The sequence below is a fragment of the Kryptolebias marmoratus genome, linkage group LG3 (genome assembly GCF_001649575.2).
Source record: "Kryptolebias marmoratus isolate JLee-2015 linkage group LG3, ASM164957v2, whole genome shotgun sequence".
NCBI lineage: Eukaryota > Metazoa > Chordata > Actinopteri > Cyprinodontiformes > Rivulidae > Kryptolebias > Kryptolebias marmoratus.
This window is the reverse complement of record NC_051432.1, coordinates 25,626,411-25,646,271: the sequence shown is the minus strand read 5'-3', so window position 1 is coordinate 25,646,271 and position 19,861 is coordinate 25,626,411. Positions and strand designations below refer to the sequence as shown.

At 37.1% G+C, this 19,861-nt stretch overlaps 1 protein-coding gene across 2 annotated transcripts in view; it reads right to left on the bottom strand.

The window, feature by feature from the left end:
* Positions 1 to 659: 659 nt before the first annotated feature.
* Positions 660 to 19,861, bottom strand: part of chrna6 (cholinergic receptor, nicotinic, alpha 6) — a 23,954-nt gene continuing 4,752 nt past the window's right edge. Inside the window, exons 2-8 of one of the 2 annotated variants that reach the window (XM_017417044.3) lie at positions 13,791 to 13,930; positions 12,933 to 12,977; positions 11,175 to 11,284; positions 10,313 to 10,520; positions 8,354 to 8,965; positions 6,806 to 7,078; positions 660 to 4,732 (exon numbers count right to left, since the gene is read on the bottom strand). In XM_017417044.3, the coding sequence (XP_017272533.1) occupies positions 4,607 to 4,732; positions 6,806 to 7,078; positions 8,354 to 8,965; positions 10,313 to 10,520; positions 11,175 to 11,284; positions 12,933 to 12,977; positions 13,791 to 13,930 (1,514 nt within the window). In that variant the 3' untranslated portion in view covers positions 660 to 4,606. The remainder of the gene's footprint in view (positions 4,733 to 6,805; positions 7,079 to 8,353; positions 8,966 to 10,312; positions 10,521 to 11,174; positions 11,285 to 12,932; positions 12,978 to 13,790; positions 13,931 to 19,861) is intronic. The other variant, XM_017417045.3, reaches the window with a different exon arrangement.

Below are 19,861 nucleotides of genomic sequence, written 5' to 3'. Positions count from 1 at the left end.
AAAGATGATATCTCTGACATTTGATAAACAGGATCCATGTTGCTGCAAAGCCGCTGCTTAAACATTTCTTGTGTAATAAAGCCGTCCCACTCAGCATGTACAGTATGATGTGTTCTCATCGAGCGAGCTTCTGTTGGCCCATGATGAGCTCTGTCCTTGCTCCGAGCTCTCCAAGCCCCTGGGCAATTCTCATGTGTTTTATGCTCTGATGGAACCATAACTTACAGAAGAGGAACTTATGCAGGGAGTTAAACCGCTCTCTGATTTCTGCTAAGCCTTTGCATGCATTCAAGCATCACTGCACAACAATTACATACAACTAAACTGATTTTGCTATGTGTAGAATCAAAATAAATAAGATAACTAATAAAAAATGTATCATTGAGGAGAATATATTTACAGGTCTCTGGTTAGAAAATAGAATCCTAGTTGCAAAAACGATACATTTACAAGGTGTGACATAAAATGTGAAAACCCAAACATTACGTTTGAATGTTGACCGTCATATTCTCACAACTGTGATCCAAAACAGCTCTGCTGCAGGAACTGCTTCTGTGGGCTGGAATTCTTTCTTCTTTTTCTTTTTTTTCTACACGACCCATTTGCAGAGTTTCAGTCCCATTCAGTGTAGTAAGAGAACCAATCATGGCAGACAGTAGCTTGGGAATGTGGTTTATTTTATTTATTTATTTATATCGGTCATATATTTTCACAAAAAAGGCTCAATTTAAAGGGGTTGAATCAGCAACTTTGACTTCTGACAACCAACAGGCTGTTGAGTGCAACGCAGGCTTCATTTAAAACTAACTGTAGATTATTTGCTGTCATAAACTTTGTAATTACAGCCAGGGAACTGAGCAGGAAAGACTTTCCTGGTTCTGCCTCTCTGCTGCAGCCTGGTTGTACCGACCCTCAGCTTTACCCCAGAAACAGACAAAAACAAAGAAAAACAAGTTTGTGTTTAATCAGGTGGAGGATTTGCTGTCTGGGCTTTTCAGAGAACAAGCCTACTGACAGGAGGTGAACAAACAGTTGGAACAAAAAATAAACTGAGGCAGAGAAAAAGTGTGAAGCTGAAAGTTGGAATGAAGACATCATTCAACAAACTGAGAGAGAAAAAGAAGTTGGAACACCAACTTTTTGAGTTTACAGACAATCTGAAAGGTAAAACAACAAAACAAAAACCAAAAAAAACTGTCCCAGAAGATGTTCTGAGGTTGTATCAAAACATTTATCTTACAAATACGTAAAAAAAACTAAACACCAAAAATGTTTTTTTTTTCTTTAATTTTATGAACATACCAGAAATAAAGTTTGATTCTTGAGTGGTGTTATACAGAACCAGAAACTGTCAATTTTAAGGGGATTTAAGAAAAGAATCTCTCTGTTTTAAAACCACTTCTGCACATCTTCTCATTATGAGAAACTTGTATTTCCAGTTGTATAAAACCCAAACTCCTGACTGTATAGTTTTGTAGTGTTTTCTAGGTCTTCACAAATGAGAGGTTCTGCTTCCACACGTCCTTCATTCAGTGTTGCAGACACCAGTGTTGTTGTTATTTTTGTAAAAACTTATTGACAGGAGTCTCTAATGAAAAATAGATATCTCAGAAACACAACAGAACCAGTTGTACTTCAGTATATTGAAATATTCTGGCACACGCACATCAAACAGTTGTGCAACTGCAAAAAATTAGCATTTTCTATAAAATGTTATCATGACAGGAATATTGAGTGACTGCAGCAGCTGACTCTGACAGATCAGTGTGATGATAGGACGATGTCACATCTAAGGATACGTTTTATCCTAACACTGAAAATGTGTTTGAAAAGCTTTAAAATTTTCGGCTTTAAATAGACATTTTAATTGGCGCTCTGATTATACCTCTGGTGGCTGCTTTTGGAGGTAATGGCTCACAAATATCATCCCTTCTGACTCAGAGCAGTTTAGGCATGTGAGTATGTGCACATTTTAATACCACTTACCAGTAAATGCTTTTCAGATGTTTGGAAAATAAAAACTGCATTTATTTCAATTTCAATATTATTAATTATTTGTAAAAAAAAAAAAAAAAGCTTCATCCTGCACAAGCTGTTAATTCCAATTACATAAAAATGAATAAATAAGAAATTAAGATAAAGAAAACAGGATACTTGTAGTGCTGTAAGTTTAACAATCTGGGTGATCAAAGAGGTGCTCAGCAATTAAATCTTTGTTTGTCATTTATAGAGATTTTTCGATCAGATTTAGAAACTAATAGGATATATATTTCTGTGATGGACTGTAGGGGGTACCACACCCCCACCTACCCAGTTAGTGCTGGAGATGGGCACCAGCTCCCCACTATGCTGCAGGATCCAGCAAGTACAGAAAATTTAAATATAGATAGTTTTCTTCATTTGAAACAAATTGATTTTCATCTCTTATTCTGGTCATACAAGCAAGTTTAACCACAACAAGCAAACAAGCAACAAAACAAAAGTAACAAGGATGGGTCTTAAACTTAATCTCAAACAATGTTAACAAAATTCTGCTTCAGCTGCAGAAGTAATACATACAAATACAAAATATATAAAAGCACTTGTAACAGTGTTGTTGTGTCCTGGAACAGCATCACTGTCTGTTTTGTTCAGTAAAAACTGCATCCTAATTTTGTTCATTTATTAAAAATGTTTAGCCACATGAATCGTTTTTTGTTTTTGCTTCCTTGTGTCTCGGTTTGTTTTCCTCAGCTCTAATTGGTCGTCAGTTTCAGACAGCTTTGTTCCATCTGGCAATCAGCTCACCTGTCATCCAAGTCTATATAAAGTCTTTGGTTCCACTTAGTCTGTGTCAGGTTGTTGTTGGTCACATGTTCTGTTCCAGGCACTCAGGTTGAACTTTTTCATTATTAGAAAGACTTCCAGATGAATCCTGCCTGCTCTGAGAACACTGACTTGTTTCCCAGACAAAGGAGTGTCGTTGCCTCATGACTTTTAATCCAGACACCACAACCAGCCCACATCTCTGACAGAATTTGCCTTGATTGTGTAATTTAGACATTTTTATAAGAGGTAAAAACATATATATAGTAACAGTAATTATTAATTCAATACAACTCCAAGCTTAAGGTGAAAGCAATCAGATTTTTTATCATCCATGTTTCTTACATCTCATGTTCTTGTTTTCTAAATGAACCTAATCATCAGTGCTGCCTAAAAATGACTTAAATACCCATGGAATTAAGAATTAGAGTTATTTTTTATGAAATAGCTGCAAATCTATCTTTAGAACATCCAATCAAGACTAATTTCATCTTGACTTACCAGGCCAATCAATTACCTTGTGGAACATTAGCCATTCATAAACAAATAGTTTCTAATTAGAAAAACAACATCCTGCTGGTATTTTTAAAGCCCTCCAAAGGATGCCAGACGTTTGAATAAGAAATAGAAATAAAAAATGGAAATTGCTCATAAAAGCAGCAGTGGTTGTTGACTGTCAGATTGTCGATGAATCATACCAGGAATCTCATTCTGCACTCATCAGCCGTCTGAGTGGAGCTGAGACAGTTTGTTTCTCATCTTTTGGCTTTGAAAGTTCCCAGTTCTTAAATAAATACTGGATGTAAAATCTCGAGTCCTGAAGAACCACTGAATGTGCTTTAATTCTGATCCTAGCCTATCTGTAATAAAGGTCTGTGATTTCTTCCTGACCTGAAGTACAACTCTTAGGAGCATCCTCTGAACTAACACTCCAACAGATGGCAGAAGCTAATAAACATCTTAGGAATAAACAACATCATGGGATGATTGATTCTTCCACAAATACAACTCATGAGTGTTTTCATATTAAAGCTGAAGGATTTTCAAGTCTTTCTTTTTACAAGCTATAAAGTTCTTTAAAGAGGTAAATGTGAGAGATGTGTGGTGTTTTTCAACACTAAGATCCAACTACTGTTTTCTCATGTTTGGGTTATGTTTGCACTGATGTTAGCAGAGGTCATATTACTACACATTTCCTCATTTTTTGTTTAGGTTTGAGATGTTTGCTTAGGATTACAAGTCAAGACACTTGTTTTGGGTAAAAATGATCATAGTTAGAAATGAAACTAGTTTCACTTTGATGGTTACCAAAATTAATAGTTCATGTGCAGCTTTTTTAAGATCACTCAAAATAAAATTCTTTAAATATAATCATAGGTCTCAATACCTGGCATGAACAACTGCTAGTGAGTAATTTTTCTTTTACAAAGAAAAGCATTTTTTAAATGCCGAATAATTTCTATAAAACAGAATCAAACTGTCCTCTTATTACTGCCTGTGGATTTCTGATAAATGCATCTTCAAAATATTTCACATCTTTGCATCTTTCTTCTGGTAAAGATTTTGTATTGTATTTTTTTGGCTACAATGAGTTAGTTTTAAAGATACTGAAATAAGGCATAACAAGTTTTGTAACTGTGATTACAAGTTGAAAAAGATTTCCAATGATCTGCGCTATAGGCCAGAAACAGAACCAGTGCACCTAATGGTGCTGCAGGACCCAAAACGGCTTCCTCCGATTGGCTAACTGAGAACTGAGAGTTTATTTGTTTTTGACAGAGAACCCAGAATATTGTGGCAGTTATGAGACAAAACTAAAGAGAGGCTGAAGGAACAGGCCCACGGTTCCCAGGATGCACACGGTCACAAAAACCCAAAGGAAGATTCTGTCAATCACCATGGCAACGTATTTCCAGTCATCTTCAACCTGTGAGAGATAAGAGACAAAATAACAGAAAGGACAGAGGACAGTGTTACATATTAATGATTTTTTTTTTCAAGCAGGAAAGGAGGTGTGGTGGAGAAAAAAAATGATGATTTAAAGTCTCAAATGGTTTAGGATTGGAGTTGATGGGCAAGAAAAGGATTTCATATTAAAGATGGGAAAAGGGAAGAAGAAGACGAAAACAGTGGAAAGGGTCCTAATAGTCAAATGAGAATGGATAAATAATTTACAGAGATAAATTACTATGATAATCACATTCAATTCATTGTGTCAAATGAAGCAAGAGGCAGGTTAACAAAGCTGACTGAGGCACAAGCTCTGCACATCAAAGACTTCTTCTCCCTGTTGGGAGATTTCATCCACTTTATTTATAACTGACAGAACGAGGAAGGAGACAGCTCAACTCTAACTTCACACTACTGTTAACCGATGGAGCAGGTCAGGCTCTGCAGCAATGATGGACAGAATTACAGCTGAGTTCTCCCAAACCAGCAGTACGGCTGTCAGTATGAAGGGTTTTTTTGTTTTGCATGAATGCATTATACAGTAGAATGCTTACTCTGCGTTTTCTTTCTATGAACTTGTGCATAATTATATAAAGTATGGAAAGACTAGTTTATTATATATTCACAGTTTTCAGAATAGATTTAAATCAAAAGGCTGATTTTTCTGAAAGTAAAGTGACTGCATCAGTGCAAACTGTTAAAATGTTACAAACAACATAACACATGACTCGAGTTACTTCCATTTTGTTGCTTTGGTTTCAGGACCATGCATTCTATGCAGAGACTTTGTTTACATGTTCAGACCTAAGGAAAGAAAACTTTCTTTGAATATAAGCAGTAAAATGTAACATTAAAGAATTTTGAACTATAGCAAAAGATAGCAACATTTGTGCCGAGAATAAAATTATTCCTCTCCATGTCCTGGTTGTGCACACACAACTGCTCTCTTGTCTTTCCTTCCCTTCCTTGTTTTCTCAGTTCTCCTGTCTGCCTCTCTATCTTGAGCTGTTTGGTTTGTGACTCACTCATTTACTGTTTATTCTTCACCAAACAGAGGACTCAGGAGAAAACAGGAGCAGACAAATACAGACACATTTCTGACTCTACTTGAATTAGAATTAGATGACTTTATGTTATATTTTGACAGTAACATAAAAACTCTACAGCTTGGTTATACCTTTTTTAAATAAATCTGTGTGCAACCTTAACTCTTCTTGTTTGTGCTGGATCTCCAAGCATTGACTGCAACTATAACTACAGTTTATGATGAATAATTTTGTAATCAAAACCAGTTCAATATGTCAAAACTAAACAGCTGAATGTAAATGACTGTCTTAACAAACACAGCGGCCCACTTGTTTTAGAATATGTGCAAATATCTGCAAGCACTGCAGTTACCTATTTTAATACAAAGTAAAATATAAATTTATACAGCTTTAATGGCTTTTGTAGACTTTATGCACCACATAACATGCTTGTATGTACTATTTAGTGAAAAAATGTTCAGCACAACAGAGGCAAACTGGACAACTAGCAAATGAGTGAAAGGTTTTAGCGCAGCCTTTCTGTGTTGGTGTAAATGTGTTAAATTTGAAGATGCCATGTCTTCTTTTTTTTTTTTTTTTCACCAAACACTGACCATTGTTGTTTGTTAACAAATCAAACCTACATTAAAACACAACTTGTAGTTTTTTTCTGATTTGATGCTAAATATGGCACTCATACTGCTCACACTGCAAAATAAAACCTCTTTGTAATGAGATAATTATACCAAATTTATATGAAAACATGACCCTAACAGTTATGCAATGTATTGTGACTTAAAGCAGTGTAGAGGAAATTAAAAGGCTTGTGCGTTTAGAGATCTAATTGAACTTTGATGTGTCGCTGATCCCGGTCAGAACTTGCAGATGACAGTGGGTGCAAACCAGCAGGGTGCAGTGAGGACAGACTACAGTGATTCCCACACATGTGATGATCTGTGAAACCCTGCTCCATCTGTGCATTTAACAGCCTTTTAACAGCAGTGGCACCAGAAGTAAGGGCTCACCTCTTTGGCCTTGTTTCGGCTCCTCATGTTCTCTGCGATGTACTTGACGCTCTCGATGGCCTGTTTGATCTCCGGTGACACCACGGAGAAAGCCATCACTGTGTTAATGTTCTGAGGACTCAGCTGACGCTTCATCTTTCCAGAGTCGGGAGTATCTGGTGTCTCCCTTCCATGCTGACAGGGGCAGGAACATTTCTTTTCACTGCAACTCTCCACAGATGAGAGCTTACTGTCTCCAAACTCCAAACAATTGAGAGACCCTCCTCCAACCTGCTGAAAAAAAAATTCAATTCAAATTTTAAATTTGTCCTCGTTTGGTGACCTTTCTCTGCTATACTTGGCTTATTTCACAAATAAGCATACTGTATATACACATCTTCTAAATGTTAGTAGTTCCACATCAAAAATAAATCAATGAAATGTTTTTTATGTATGTTTTGGAAAATAAAACGTATTAATTGTTCAGTGATTGCCCACAATATGTTAGTGAATCGGTCTGCCCCAAATACATTTAGGTATAGCTTTGTAAAAAAAAAAAAAAAAAAGTCTGTGAGTTTCTTTTAATATACTGCATATTTTACAAAAACTCTTTGGCATAGATTCAATAAATAAACTGTTCTGTGGCTGATTAAATTTTATAACTGCATCAAAGATATTCAAAAAGCAAAGAGCATAATCATTTATGACAAACGGCTTTAGGGAAGTAGAATTTAATTGAAAACTACATTAAATTGTCAAAGATTGTTTGCATTCTCACTGATTTGAGCAAGCAGTCCTCCTGACTAGAAAAATAATAGTTTTTATTGCCGCCCTGGAGGCTGCGAAAACTAACTGTAAACACAGCTTACCACTTTATTTGTAGTAAACAGTTACTTATTTACACATCCAGCAGTTACAGAACTACATAAGCATTCATTATCACCCATTACCAAAAGGTAAAAAGCAGAAAATCATTGTTTTGGGTTTTTTGGGCTCTGTGTGGTTTTGTGTGTCCATTTGTCTGTCAGCAAAATATTTCACAAACCCCTGAACATATTTTAATGAAACTCTCAGGTTACTGGATATACTTCTACGACTTCATCCTGATTCAAGATGGCCTCCATAGCTAATCGATTGTAGCCAGGTCAAAAAAAATGTCTTGCTAGAAACAGCTAAAGCAGTACTTCGATCTATTTTGGTGTTGGAGAAAGACGTTAACATGTTATCTGAAAAAAAAACCTACAAGTACTCAGCTGAGGGTCGATCAGCAGACCTTCTTGCGGTGATGCAAGAAGAGCATCAACCATCATCTGTTGTCATCTCTGCCAACAATTATGACTCCTAAAAATTATGTTAAGACCCTAAATTTGGTGTTTCATGACCTACAATGTGGTTTTAACCAGTTTTTAACTAACTACATTTACTACAACTTTAAACTTTTTTTAATGATGGTTGATCATGGGATGTCCCTACCTGACCTTTTCTAAGTGGTGCATCCAACTCATCAGTATAATCCAGATTGATGTGTTTAGACATGTAGACTGTGTGTTTGGTGGAAGGGCCCCTTACTTGCATCAAGCTGTTTTTCCGCTTCTTCCTTCCTTTCCCTCCTCCACCTCCTCCTCCCCCTCCAGCTCCTCCTGCTTCCCCACTGTCGTCCAACCACCCGGCCTTGCCATCCTCATCGATCGGCCTCCGCATCAGCATGATCCTCGGCAGCACTTTGAGAAACACCGACCTCACCCAGCACGGCATTGTGTGGGTCATCGGCGTGCGGTAGTGTACGTTCAACACAAACACAGTGATGACAATGCTGAGTGTGACGAAGATCATCGTGAAGAGCAGGTACTCTCCGATGAGGGGGATGACCAGCGATGTTGAGGGGATGGTCTCTGTGATAACGAGCAGGAACACAGTGAGGGAGAGCAGGACGGAGATACAGAGCGTGACCTTCTCTCCACAGTCAGATGGGAGATAGAAAACCAGCACTGTGAGGAAAGAGATGAGGAGGCAGGGGATGATGAGGTTGATGGTGTAGAAAAGTGGCAGGCGCCGGATGTAGAAGGAATAGGTGATGTCTGGGTAGATCTCCTCACAGCAGTTGTACTTGATGTCATGTTTGTAGCCTGGAGCGTCAATGATTTCCCATTCGCCGCTCTCCCAGAAGTCTTTTAGGTTTACCTAGCACAGAGATAAAGGTTTTTAAACTGATTTACACTCATCTACTAGAAGAGCAACAGTTCGGGTCAATTTACTATGTCACATAATTCAATAAATATAATTGTATGATTTAATTAGTAACAAATTGAATTGGAACAGAGGTGTAATGCAAATAAAATGTGTTTTTTCATCAGTATCTTCATGCACAAGCAAAATATATTGCTGGAATATGTTGAGTTGTTGATCAATTCAGTTTGTGAAGGTCGTGTCTCCTTAGAGTCTTACCAGAACTGAATGTTTTATACAAAAATGGGCAGATGCTGAGAGCGTAGAATTACTCCAAAAGATGCATAAAAGCAAACTTGTTTGACTGTCACGTGATTTCACAAATAACTTTCAAAACAACTTTGCAGAAAAAAAATGTCTCTGTACAAACACTCTAAAACAAGGATAGATACATTTCTTCTTAGTAACAGGCAGTATAGAAGTTTTCAAAGTTGTCTAAGCTAGCTGAAAGGCTTAGTTGATATGTTTGTGTCCTGTATCAAAGATAGTCAGAAATGTTTGATATTCATATTTAAAGTGGAACATCCATTTTTGCTCTTTAACTACAAAGAGCTTGTCATCCCAAAATTCATTTCTAGATTCATTAAAACTTTTTAAAGTTGAATTCAGATTTAGTTGACACAAATATCAGGTTTCATCCTGTAATTTTTTAATAAACGTGTTTAAAGGCGTCTGTCTCAAAGATCAGATTGATTGATTGGAAGCTGAATAAACATTAAAAGTAAGGTGGTGGTTCTACAATCCATACAGGACTCACTCTTAATTTCTTAGTCTTTAAAACCTAGTGCTCTTGTGCTTATTTTGCCATTTTTAATGCAACATGTCTGCTACGATGATTTCCCTATATTCTACAAAACAACATAAGCTGGTCGTCTGCACTGACAGAGATTACTCATCTTAATTTCTGAAACATTTATAACCATCTTTTCAAACAAAACCACAGAGTTTATTCCAGTGTTACATTTAGCTGGGGAATATCACCCAAGGTTTACTCAAAAGACTGGAGCATCAATATGTAATCTAACTGGAGACTGGTGGAAGTTGAAGTCACAGAGGATGAGCAGCTTGTTCAGTTCACTTCAGGAGTTTTTTTTTTTCTTTTAGAGAGATGAGAGTCGAGTGAGTGTGGGTTCAATGTCATTCTGCTGTGAGAAAAATAAAATACACATATAGTCCTGTGCCAAAGTGGAAACATGGTTGTTTTCCTTTCCTATTGCCTCCACAGAACCTTATAAAAATGTTCTCAACCCAAGCCGATTGTAAACAGTTCATTTAATGTTGAACACAGACAGAATTACTGACCTTGGATCCAATAAGTACCAGGTCAATCTTGGCTTTATCATAAGTCCAGGAGCCAAACTTCATTGAGCAGTTCTGGTAGTCAAAAGGGAAGTAGGTGATATCCATTGGACATGAGGATTTGAAAATGGCAGGAGGAACCCAGGTGATAGTTCCATCAAACTTCAGCAAAGCCTTGGTCTTATCCTCCACCAGGAAGTCACCTACAGCACTGAGGTGTGCGTATGTGTTATCAATGAGAGGATTTTCCAAGGTAGAAAAGGTATGAGAAGGTTAGATACAAGAGTGTTTGAAACAGGCCAGAAAGAAAGGAGAAAGGCCGAGATGTCAGACAAAAAGAAGGTGAGGAGAAAATGAAAGTGAGGCACAGAAGAAAGAAAAGAAGAATAAAAAACTAAGACTGCATTTCTAAAGAAACATTATGTATCACTGAGCAGTACTAATCTGCCTCTGATTAATGTTATGAGCATCTTTACTGACTTTAAAGGACAAATGAATCTGTTATTACAACCTCAGTTTGGAAAAATTAAAAATGATTTTTCTTTTAAATTGATCCGATTTCTTTGTTTCAACATTTGATATGTTTAATATGGCCTGTTGTGAAGAAAATATGGCTTTATGAAAGTTGCAGATCATTGCATTCTGTTTTTATTTACATTTTACACAAAGTAGCAATTTTTTCTTTAGGCCTTTGTTTACAACGTTCATCGTTCTGTTGTTAATATTTTCAAGTTTTAGAACAACAACTAACCCAGAAAACACAATGAGCCTTGCATTTAATGTGATTTTTTTCCCCCCTGTTGTCTAAACGTTAGAGTACTGGATCTCAGCTGGATTCTAATTGCTCTGGTTTTGAACGTCTCACTTGTTGTAGAGAACAATGTCAGGTCTCCAAATCTTGTTTGATGGAACTCTGATGAACTCAATGCCATCGAACTCCGTCGGCTTCCATCGTAGCTTGTAGTCGTTCCAAATCTAAAGGGGAAGAAAAGCACATGGAACGCAGTACACTGGAGACATCAACGTTATGGAAAACATTAGTAAAAATATGTCCACATTCCAGCCAAAACTTCCTTCCATGCTTTTTTGAGTCATGTAAAAATGTTGGACCAATAAGAAAAAAGTTCATTGAACTTTCTTGTGGGGAAAAAAAAACCAAAATATTTGATAGAATTGTTTCTTGGGAAAACCCAGTGATTTCAATAATCAGGGACATGTGCATTCATCAAATCTGCAAAAGGCAGCTCAGGGGGAGGGGCAGAATGAGTAAATAACTCTCTGACAGAAATAAAGGCTCAGTGCGTCCACTTGTTATTCTGTCAACATACCTGCAGGTAGCATTTCATGAGCCGTGGATCCATTAGTCTTGGTTGTTTGGGTATCATTCAAGATGAATTTATTCATTAGGGAAGTGGATTATTACTCGTTTATGACCTGGGAGATTTTTAATTAACCAGTTCATGCTGCACTGGTTTTTCCATCTATCTATACAGGGAATTTACCTTGTGATCAGCCAGATAACACTTAATATCTTCAAGTAGGTCAATTATTGTAAAGGGAATTATATATATATATTAGTGGTTTTACTTCAGCTTGAATGCAAAAAAATAACTTAGAAATGTTAAAGTCTTCATTTATTAGAAAAGAGATATTTGTAAGTAAGGTACTGTACAAAAACTACAAGGAAAAGTTTGTGTTTTTATTTGACAAAAGAAATAAAAATGTAGAATCTGTAAAAATCTATTATATATTATCATACATTCAGTTGTAGGATTACATAAAGTATGTACTTCCTCTTCTTGATTGTTTGAAAAGAAGGTAATGTTGTAATTTTATACAAGAGCAGAATCTGAAATAAAGTCTGTATTAAAAGTTTTTTCTAATTTTCTGCAAAGGATTGATCGTTATTTTTGACCCACCATCAGAGCTGATTTCTTCCAAAATTAAACCAGCAGGATTTTGTACTGAAATGTAAATGATGCACTTGTGTTGGAATTCAGTTAAAAGTGAAATGTGCAAAATGTGAAATGTTTGTGTAAAAAAAATCACATTCTAACAGAAAAGACCCCAAGGCAGAGTTAACTCAGTAAAAGGTTTAACGAAACACTCTTATGATGTGTTTGTGAAGAAAAAAATCCATTACAGCATAGAGATGTAAGTAAAGTGGTTGTTGTTAAATGTGGCTTATTTATGAGTTCACACAATAAATGTAACAAATTTATAGGCTTCCTCTGTCATCATCCAGTCCTGGCTGTGATCCAGAGTCTGTATCAGTGCTGGCACCGTTTTCCAAAAGGAAGCCATGTTATAAATTAAAGAGCTAACATTCCTTAAAGAAGGCATATCGGCCCTGGCTTTCAGACCAGAGCTTTAGACAAAGATCATCTCATGATGAGAAAATAAGGTTGTGTTAGTGTGTTAGTTAAGTTAGTGCTGGGAATGACTCTCAGCTACTGCCACACCAAATTTTAGCTTATTGTCTGTAAAACTGGTTGAGCTATAGCTGTTTTTTGTTGAGCTGTGGTGGCCATCTTGAATGGGGCAGACTTCCAAAGTTGTTAGCTCAATAAAACACAGAGAACATGTGATGCATTTGTGTGTCCCTGTATTTGTGCATACTCACATGCCTGAGCCATAAATTAGTCTCCATGATTTGATTCACCTCATCCTGCAGGGACACAAAGAAGAGAGCAGGTTGGCCTGTGCAAACTGTGTGTGTGTGTGTGTGTGCATCTGAATCAAAATGAAATGTTTTTTCTTTTTCCCATCTTTGTTTTCTAAAGCGGAAGTTGTTCAGCTGAGAAGGTCATCTGTGAGCTTAATATTACATGAAGGTACAGATGTCACCTCCTCTCGGTCTCCCTCTGTAATACTCATTCACTTATGATTCGCAGTCCAGTGATTCCCACAACGGTGCACAAGCCACCCACAGAAACACGCACACCTGGGTGAGAATGCATGCACACACACACCTGACACATTTGCCAGTGCACACTCACCTTCAGATTAATCTCACCTTGCCAAGCAGGCAGCTAGAGCTACATCTCAGTCCACTTTGAAAAGGCTTCCTGCAGGCAATTTTCTCTTAATCTCAGGATTTTCTTTTAGAACTGGAAAATCTCTTTTCATGGGAGAATATTTAACTCCCCCACCCATATAGCCTGCATTAAACTTAACATGGGTAAAAAGCAAAACAGAGCTGTGTACCAACACGGTGTGACGTTTTCGTGAATCCGTGAAATTGAGCAGACTAAATAAAGACTTTCCGCTCTTTCATTGCACAGCTTATCTTTTAGCTTTTTCTGTTTCAAAAGGTGGGAAATGAGATGAAGACACTTCTGCCACAGAGACGCCCAACTGTTTAAAGGACATTTTACAGCAAGTAAAAGTGTGACAAGTTTTTAAAACAAGGCGTACAGAAGTGTATGTCTGTATTAAACGTGGGGAGGCAGATGTGTTTCTGCTGAGGTGGAAAACTTACAACTTTAACCAGCTGGGAAATGGAGACCTCGAACTCCACAGTGACAGGGTCGGAGACATTCTCCACTGGTCTGATGAACTGGTTATATCGTCTGAAAAGCTTCCTGAACAAACGGTCCTCAGCCTTGGATGAGAAGCAATCTGAAGTTAAAGAAGCAGAAAAAGTCATCAGAAACAAGACGAATAAAAGTGAGACAGACAAAGAGTGAAATTAAACCAAACTGCATACATTTCAAAAGGCAAAAAAGGCAGGAAACATTCATTTTAACAGTGATCAGTCGCAGCTTGCATCCACAAGCCACTCTAATCAGATCCCATCATGTTACAAATAACTTGGATTTGTAGCTGAGAGAAATCCAGGATTCAGCCTAGTTTAATTTTGATGCAGCATCACAGAAATAAGCCATCTGGAATTAATGTTTTATGATATTTGATGAGTCATCTATAAACAAGTCTTATTAGATTATCACTCCTCTGCTGAGATTATCTGGGGGGGGGTTGTACAAGACTGTAACACAAAGAAAGGTGAAGAGTAGCTTTGTTCAGTTCATAAAACTGTTGTTTTCTTTTGTTGGGAGTATATAAAATCTTTCATTCTCTTGTAAGCAGTTTGTTTTATTGCTCTCGGGACACGGCTGCCTCACTAATCTTCCCCCGAACTGACTGAGAATCATTACAGCTCAGAGTTTTTGACATGAATGCTTGTGCCTTTTCTATTACTGTCTTTATTTAACAACTCTTGTTAAATTGTTCAGATGCTTTTGTTTTTTTGTTTTTTTTTGGTTATTCCTAGATTTCACTAATTATCACCTTCTTAATTCCAACTCAAAGACCAAGAGATAACAAAACTGAGCAGATTCTTTAGTATATAAATATCTTTTCATTTAACTTTTACACTAATGAGAAAAAAATTACAAAAAAAACAACATATGGACATTCCGTAGCAATAGTTAGTACAGCACAGTATGTACTGGGTACATATCTCAAACTGACCAGGTACATACCTGATACTTACGGAGTACTTGTCTAAAAGGTACAGAGTAAGTATTAACTATGTACATACCGTGTAAGTAAAGGGTAATCAGTCACTTCACAATACAGCCCGGTCCCCGCAGGTACCCTGTGAGTACCAGGTACATACCAGAAACATACTAACTTGGTGGCTAGGTATGTGTTTTTTATTTTTATGTACTAACCTTTATTTAACCAGGTAGGTCTCATTGAGATTAAAAATCTCTTTTTCAAGAGAGACCTGACAAAGAATGGCAGCAGAAACAAACATTACAAAATATGTTATCACAATAGAACATAGTGGGTATGTACCATACCCGAATAATACCATGTACGTACCGCGTAAGTACTAGATACATACTCAGTATATTCCAGGTAGATACCAGGTAAGCTCTCTGTTAGTATCTGGTGAGTAGCAGGTTTGTACTCTGTGCATACTGAGCTGTATTATGTAATGCAAATGGACACTTTAATCAAACTTGTTAATGTAAAATGAAAGAAACCAACCTTTCATGGAAAGTATGAAAAGTCCCAGTTGCTGACATGTTTAATGAATTACTAACCCTGATTTTCTTTTACTTTTCTGATATCTTGACAGCATATTTTTTGTATCAACACTGAATCAGTGTTTTGTTTTGTTTTTTCCTGCCTTTTAGTTTCTCATTTAGATGTACGGCACTTTGGTCAGCAGCTCTTGCATTTATAAAATAAAACGACTTGACTTTTAGGTAATGAATGTTTGGCCCTTTAAGCCAAACCTAAATATGCGGTGAGGTTTCTTGGCCTTGTTCAAAGTGCTGTGCCACTTTGAATTAGTGAATTTATTCTGCAAAATTAAATAAAAAAAAACTCAATTACATACCACTGGACTCTGTCTTATGTGGGTAAAAAATTAAATTTTTATGTTTTACTTTAAAAACCTCAGAAGTAATTCTGTCTGGATTGGTATTACTGTGGACAGGTATTCCTGTATTCAAGATATCCAGGAACAAAATCTCCTGAAAAAATAAATTTTATCTAAATGAGCTTTGACAGCCATGTTCTGCTTGCTTCTCCTGTTTATTATAATTCAGTTCTAGTTGGCAGCTGGGAAGGTTTCATCTTATTAGGACACATTGGTTATGTTTAACCCGCATATATTAGGTGTGTGTTTATTTACTGTGAATGAAACTAAATAATGGTGAGTCATATTTATTAATTTTCCTGGAAGGAACCTAAATTGCTCAAGGTGCAAAATCAGGATGTCTACCATGTGGAAAATGTGCAGCGGGCTATTTTGGCTTTGAGCAGAGGGGGTGCAGACTGTAGCCTGAGGAGAGAATGTGGAGTTTTAACACAGTTAGGTAAAAGACTGTATCTTTTAATTTAAAAGAAAATTTTCAAGCTTTATTTTAAACACCAGTCTCGAAACATTAAGCATGTTTTTATTAATATTAATAATAATAATAATAACTGTCAGTTATTGTGGGTGGAGGTGGTGGAGGATTTGAGCCCAGGCTGCAGACCAACACAAGGAGCTCAAAAGTAAAACTATTTCATTTATAAGAAAACAAAGGCTGTCATGGCAGGAAAAACTAATAACACATAACTTTCAAACATAAACTTCAGGGACTCGCGAGGAGACACAAGGAAAAACCAGAGAAAGCATTACTGCAACAATGGACCATGAGTAAATGAAGCTGAGGAACAGATTATAAGGACTGAGGCTGATGAGGAAGTAGACACAGGTGACTGATTACTAACAAGGAGCAGGTGCCGAAAGGTGGGCAGGCTGACATGGAAAACTACTGACTGAGGGAGGGTGAGAAATGGCACAGGGAGTAAAACTATACAACATAAGACACTGAAAATAGACAAAACACACGGATCACAACAGAAACACGAATGAAAACAAACCCAAAGCCAAAGATCACTCAAAAAAACTCAAATCCTGACACTGAAAAACACACTTACACAGTCTCAGGCAAAAACATTGTCGAGCTTTTCCTTTGGCAGCGGGCAGTAATGCCTGTTTTCACTCCTGAAAATAGCCATAACTGCCTATTTTCACTGGGAATAGGTGGTGATGATCATCACCCACTCCTCCTTCTGCAAGACCCTTCAAGAGCTATGCAGACGTCCAGCTCACCTGTTTTCATCATCATCTATAAATATCTTTATCATAATTTTATCATTTCTGAAGGGAGGTTTGAATTGTTAGGTAAGACTGGATAGGAAGGAAGAGGGAAAAATCACTGACGGCAATAAAAAGAAGCACCTGATTAGAGGTAAAAACTATTCTGCAGAACTTTGAAGAATCTGCGTCATGTCAAAGACAACAACAAACGTTTTTTTGCTTTTCTTGTTTGTTTTTTTTTCTCTTAAATTCATTTGACTAATTTCAGCCAAAGTGAGATTGAATCAAATTCAAGGAAAAAATAATCCTCTAATTAGAACGGACTTCTTTGGGAGAAGGCTTTCAAATCCTGACGATGAAACACTTCTGACCCTATTTCATCTGCTTCCCTCCTTCTGAGGTGAATGATAACCCTCCTCATGCCGACAACAATGACACAAGAGACCCAGCTGATGCCGAACTCTCAGTGACAGCCCTCCAGAGACAACAAAAAGACTTTTAGAAAAAAAAAATCAAATAAGAAAACACATTTAGATGAGGCGAAGAAGAGCGGAAAGGAGAGAAGAGACGGAATGAAAGCAAAGCCTTCTTAAGATGTCATTCAGAAGATTACGTGAATCCGGGCTTCTTAGCCTTCTGTCTGATAGCTGCTTATGTGCGCCGAGGCTACACTAACTGGAGTTAAAAGAAGCATGAACACGGCTTCAGATTCAGGTTTGGAAAAACAAAAAGGAACTATTTTAATGCAAAGTTACAACAATACTTTTCGCAACTCGATAAAACAGAAGTCTGTGAAATAAAAAAGGAAGAAAGAATCATTCCAATCAAAATAACTCCTGCAAGAAGTGGACTTTTTCTAATTACTGCAGAGCTACTTTGTGCTGAAACATAAATGTACATGTATTAATAACTTGTAGATTTATATTTAATGGTTAAATTCTGACAGTCACATGCACACACACGGCCAAAAACATTATGGTCCTCCTTTGCCTTAGATTTATTCAATTCAACAATTTAATTTCAGTTACTCAATTCATTGTGCAGAATTGATCAAAATTTCACTTAATGCAACTTACTTTAAATAATAAATCCATCCACTGAGAAGTCTAATGGGCCCAAAACAGAACTCTGGATGTGAACTCTCCTGTTGTTAAAAAAATATGTTAAAAATTCATGGGGGAGAGACGAGGACACCACAAAAATTCAGGTCAAGGTGTGAAATGGTTGCACTGCTCTGTGGCACAAGAAATCATAGTTTCAGAGTAAAAGTAATCACTGTGAGAGACCCATAGTTGGAAAGAATTTACCACCTGTTTCACACAGAAAATGCAAGATGAAGTCAGAAATCCTGAGAATTTAGTAATGTTTGAGCTTCTGTTGTTAGAGAAACTCAACGAGCAGTTTTACATCACATTTTGATGGGAGGCTGAGAAGCAATAAAGAATGGAAAAGAAGAGACTGCTTTATGGGTTACAGCATGTGACAGGCTGGTGTTAGAGAGCCATTTAGCCTTGAATCTCCCTGGAGTGTGCAAAAGCTTTTAAAGGAGAGAGCAGGAGATGAGCATGGAGGAGAAGGTGTTTAGCTCTTACATGTGTAATATATGTTTATGATTTAAAAAGCATGACTGTAACTTACTTATCTGTTTCTTTTCTACCTGTAAACTGAGCTGAAACACAATGAATTCAACTGAAGAGGAAAAGGGAAGACAAATAAAGATAAAGAGTGAGTTGAAGCACGAAGTTGATGACAGCAACTGAACCTTGGAGACTTGTGGGTTTGAAAGCGTGATGGGATAACAAAAGTCTGAAAGACAAGTGCAAAGAGAGGCAGAAGATACAAGTGGAGCAGGAAATACTCTCAGCAGGATACTTTTCTGACTGAAACAACATTCAGACAAGTAAACATCTTTACTGAATTCTTCTTTTCCTTTTTTATCTTTTAAAGGCATATTGTTAAAAGAACAGCACAGGTACTCTTAAAGCCTTTGGACATTCAAAGGTGACTGCACAAACATCTGCATGCTGTCAAATTTCCATCTGCAGAAAAATTTATAGAAATTTTACCCCCAAGGAGTAACAACCAAGAAGTAGGTTACATGAATTTAAATCTGTTTCATGGCAAAAAAATCACTCAACCATTGTAGTTTAATGTGTCATTGGGGATTTTCTCTCTTTAAGATGTACTTTTTGTCCTTATTGGGTGTAAATGAAAGCCTAAAGAAGCCATTATTCTTCCTCTTAGGTTGCAGAAATCTCATCTGCACATTGGAGCAGTCAAAGTGAAAACAATAAGGCATCACTGATGGACAGGTGTGAGTGAGAGCGTGAATGGTTGTCTCGTTTGTCTCTATGTGTCCCTATGATGGACTTGTGACCTGTCCAGGGTGTCCCCCACCTGGTTTTTGGGAAAAGTGCAAAGGTTAAACCAGTGCTGATCTACATGATCATAAGATAAGTCATTTATTCCTTTATTAATAACAGGATAATAATGTTTTTTATCAATCTGTGTGTGGTTATGTTACAAAAATATGTCATGATCCACTGAACAGATTTTAATAAAACCTGCAGGCAGAATTCAGAGGCTCTACCACTACAGATTAACATTTGAAGTCAGTTTAAATTAAGATGGTTGCCTCAGACAATTGACCTAAGAAAACACAAAAATGGCTATAATTCAGTCAGTTTTACAGATACTGCTCAAAATTATGGTGTGGTTGTCGCTGAGAGTCATTAACAACACATACTTTGAGCGTGGCAACTTGCAATACTGATATATTCATATTATTACTTTCAAAATTACATAAATAAAAAGATCCCACACATTTTTGTGAACACCAACAGCAGGTAGAGAGTTTGTGAAAGCAGGCTGCTGTGTGAGGCATGAACACATCTGACTGTGACGGAGTTTGTGTTTAACCACCTTCCACCCCCCACCCCCACCCC